General features: G+C 40.3%; 1 protein-coding gene across 1 annotated transcript in view; it reads right to left on the minus strand.

Moving 5' to 3' along the window:
- LOC101853529 (growth factor receptor-bound protein 2) overlaps positions 1 to 769 on the minus strand; it is a 50,754-nt gene extending 49,985 nt beyond the window's left edge. Inside the window, exon 1 of the mRNA XM_005092801.3 lies at positions 431 to 769. Within this exon, the coding sequence (XP_005092858.1) occupies positions 431 to 508 (78 nt within the window). The 5' untranslated portion in view covers positions 509 to 769. The remainder of the gene's footprint in view (positions 1 to 430) is intronic.
- Positions 770 to 4,560: the final 3,791 nt, after the last annotated feature.

Below are 4,560 nucleotides of genomic sequence, written 5' to 3' on the forward strand. Positions count from 1 at the left end.
CTGTTTTGCTCAGCTGATGAAGAAAAAGCTGTCTAAAGGACTATTTTTAGCAAAATATCGCCGTAACTGTTGTTTCAACGAAAAAGGGAGGTTGCTTTGAAAACTTTAGGTTTGTGTGCCACTCTTTTGGCCCATTTTGGGGCTAGATTTGAAAACAAAGTTTTAAACGATCTTTTTGTACTCCAGTGCCCGACAGCAAAAAAAAAAACGTGCTGCCCGAACCGGTACGATTACTCTAGACAGATCCACACTTACTTCAACTCTCACTCTCAACTCAACACAAGATCTTCTAAAATCTAGATCCAGATCAAGAAATCTACAGAATCTATCCTTTTGTTCAGTTAAGTGGTTAAAAAAACTGACACCGTTTGACTCAATTATAATGCCGAAATTTTTTATAAAGCATGTTGTTTCGATAACAGAAACACACCTTCAAAGTATTTCCTTTCTTGAAGCTGAGCTCATCGTCAGCTGTAGCAGTGAAGGGATGTAGGGCCACCGCCTCCATCTTGGACTGACGGCACTTCTTTCCGTGTTGATGTTGTCTTCCTGCGCAGTACAAACGATTTGATTATGGCCGGCGACGAAAGTAAACAAAACTGGTCACTAAACCCAGTAAATGTTCGATTTCTGTTCTTTTCATATGAAATGTTTCAACCATAAAAAATATGTTGTGCCGTATAATCCAAAAAGTGTCAGAGCGATGTGTCACCAATGTCTGGATTTTTCTGAAGAAATTTCCCTATATACACAACTCGTGTGCACAATAGGTCTGGGCATAGTACAAAAATGTAGTTTTATGTAGAGAACATTTGTGTCCTCTGAAATGATTTACTTGCCCTGCCCTATCACGGCCAGAATTCACCGAAGCCGAGCAAGAATCGCAGACCTAATAATAATAGCCTAGCCTAGGAACTGAGAAGGCCTAGGCCCTAGGCTAAGACCATGGGCCTAAGACAAAACGATAAAAGAAACGATGTAGTTCACATTACTGAGCTGAATATCTTAGAGCGCAGTGGTGCATATTTCTGCTGTCAATTATTATGTACAATAGCTTAGTAATAGTAGTCGTTTTAGCTTTGTTTCTCTATTTTTTAGTTTTCAAAGTTGTTAGGTTTTTTGCGTGTGGTTTTATGGGAGATCTATAAATGTAGATCTACCCATTAATATAATATCATGATTTTTTAAATCCGTTAGATGCACTTGAAATAACATTAGCTAGAATCTATTTACGGGACAGCCGGGACCACGAAAGACCGAGACCGACGTGAAGTTATGATCCCTGTTATAGCCGAATCCTAGGCGAGGCGGAGATCACATTTACGTAACTAATGGTTAACCAATGGGATCACTTTTATCATATACATGTTGTGTTAGATCTATCAGAATTTTGTCGATGGTTGGGCCACTGCTGTTATTGCCGAGCATGTCCTTCTAAATGTCTGTTATTAAAGAACTTTTTACAATGTCTATACATTATAAAAGATCTAACGGGGACTACTTCTTATTAGCTTGATGTTGCCAAAATCCCAAATTTATAAACGAGGCTGTTATAAATTCGGCCTAATGTAGCTTTCAACGTTGTTTTTTTTCTTAAAAAGGTAGTACGGAATGAATTTTTTTTAAACTCCGTTCGTTTGTACCCCTTACCTCCATCCAGCCCGCCCCTTACGAGAGAGAGAGAGGGGGGAGGGGGGAGAGGGGGGAACGACAGAGTGAGGGTGAGAGATCAGCTAGCTGGAGAGAGAGAGACTAGAGAAGAGAGAGAGAGGGGAGAACGAGAGAGTGAGGGAGAGAGCTGAGGGGTCAGCTCGCTGGAGAGAGAGAGAGAGACAGAGAACTTTTTACCTGTGCCTTTCTTCTTCTTCATTATAAAAAAAAAATATTGTTGTTGGTCTAATGTGAAATTATACACCAGTACAAATGTATCTTTCTTCTTTTCTCGATCGCATCACACTTGAAGTCTTGTATCTGTCATAAATTGGGCTGTCCTGCTCAGTCCATCTGTCGGCCCGTATAGCTTCTCTTGCAGCGTCAGTGGGGTTGGCCACGTTTCCTGTCTCAGGGCCCTGTGTCTTGCAGTGCTGAAGGATGTGTTCAACAGTTTGGTCCGCCTCTTCACACTGGCATTTTGGTGATTGTACTAGTTTAAAACATCTGTACATAGGTTGTCTCAGTCTTGTGTGTTGTGTCCTTAGTCTGAAGATAATCACTTGTTCTTGGCGGGACAGCTCATGGTAGCCATCTGGTGTGTGAGGTGCTTTAACAAGTGTATTAATTTATAATCGTTTTTATTTCTGTGTAGTTAACGCTGTTGTCTGGTTGCTCTTTCTGTGCTCCTAGTTTGGCCATCCTGTCTGCCTGCTCATTTCCTAAGACACCACAGTGTGATGGAATCCACTGCAGCATGATCCTCAGACATGGGATGTCCTCAATTTCTTTTCGTAGCCTCGGTAGTTTGCCAGAAGTGATTGCCTGCAGTACTGACATGGCATCTGTTAGGAACACTACTTGGCTTTGGGGTCTACCACATTCTTGATGATGTTTGCTGCATGTATTATAGCCTCCGTCCCTGCCCTGTAGTGTGTACAGTGTCGCCCTGTTGGGACTGCCTCTGCTTGTCGTCGTCCATTTGGGAATTGTACGTACTCTCCTGCTCCTCCTCTTTTCACGGCATCAGTGGCAGATCCGTCTATAGATCCTTATCCATGCTTCTCGTGGGTATCTTTGTTCAAGCATGGACAGGGTGAGGGACTTCTTGCTCAGGTCGCTGTGGTCATCTTTTGTGGTGAACATAGGAATGGATAAGTGTATAATTATGTTTGTGTTTTTCTTTTCCTATGATGGTGCCTCTGGGGTGTGGTTCAGCATGTTCACTGTGGCTGGTAGATGGTCCTGTAGGGATCTTTGGATTTTTCTGCTTTCTTTGATGAAGTTAGAACAATGTACATATTGGACAATCTTTGACGTGGACTCCACAAGGAAAACGTAAGAAAGGAAGATCAAAGATGACATGGAGGCGAGCGGTATATAGGGCCTACATGCAGAAATGGAAAAGGCGGGGACATCATGGAAACAGCTAGACAAGGATGCACAGGACAGGCTTCGCTGGAGAAATGTTGTTGATGGCCTATGCTCCACTAGGAGTTAAAAAGGGCAAGAGAGAGAGGGAGAGAGAGAGAGAGAGAGAGAAAGAGAGAGAGAGAGAGAGAGAGAGAGACAGACAGACAGACAGACAGACAGAGAGAAAGGGAGAGAGAGAGAGAGAGAGAGAGAGAGAGAGAGAGAGAGAGAGAGAGAGAGAGACAGACAGACAGACAGAGAGAGAGGGAGAGAGAGAGAGAGAGAGAGAGAGAGAGAGAGAGAGAGAGAGAGAGAGAGTGAGAGAGAGAGAGATTGGACAATACCAATACCATAATATGCATTAACTGGTTGACTGGTTTGCCCCGTGTATTGTGAAACTGACATGAGATAAAGAATAATTTGAATCAATTCCCTTAAATTTTTGTGTTTCAGTGTGGGGGCCCTAATTAATTATAATAAACCCGAAAGCCACTTTAATTCGTAAATTGTATAACTTGTGCATTCGGAGTATGAAGGCGCTGGAAAAAAAAAATCAAAAGCACATAGTTGATTGGGGCGTACGAGTGTTTCATATTATTTTTAGTGTCTTGGGTCCTCCCCGTTAGTGATATTTCCTTCTGGACTCCGCTGGCGTTGCGAGGCGTAGATTAGTTGTAGTTGTTTTTTATGTATTTTTAATAGTACTGTATATCTATTTTTTTTTTTAAATCTTGACGGCCGAGTAAAAACCGCTCTTTAGATGCACTAACATGATAACTAAAATAAATGACTTACAGTAACCTTGCCTTCAAATTGCTCATTTTGAGACAGCGACACGCTCTGTATAGTCCGGACAACACCAAATGGACAACTTGTCGACCTCATTACATCGAAACAAAGTGACGAACTGCCTTGATTTTTTGCATGTACCTCTGACCCCCCCCCCCCCGCCCCAAAAAAATTAATTAATTAATTAACAAACATATTTTCGTGCATATACGACTAATATAAAGATGTATGTTTTCTATATAATCATTAATATTTTATAAGTCTGTGCGGGGATTTTAAAAATTAGAACAAGAATGAGCTGTTGAGTGTTGTAGTTATGTTTTTTGTTTGTTCAAATCTATTTTCTTTTTTTGAACTGACTTCATGTGCCGTAAGACTGAGTTGTTTTCAGTCCAACGGTTTGGGTAACTATGGGTTTATTTAGATTGACTAATAAGTAATTGTGATATATATATACAATGAGTTATATTTCTTTCTTCACAATCTTTGAGATCACATGTGTTTCAATTTGCTGCCGCTTTTTCATTTATGACCATGGTTAGATTACTTAATTTACAAACCAGGAAATAACCCACTAAAACATTGCCTTAAAACTACTGATTCGAACTATTAATTACTGCGATAATGTTGACATGTCAGAAATAATAATCAAATGATAATAATAATAATAATAATAATAATAATAATAATAATAATAAATAAAATAAT

Source organism: Aplysia californica, unplaced genomic scaffold, assembly GCF_000002075.1.
Source record: "Aplysia californica isolate F4 #8 unplaced genomic scaffold, AplCal3.0 scaffold00053, whole genome shotgun sequence".
Taxonomy (NCBI): Eukaryota; Metazoa; Mollusca; class Gastropoda; order Aplysiida; family Aplysiidae; genus Aplysia; species Aplysia californica.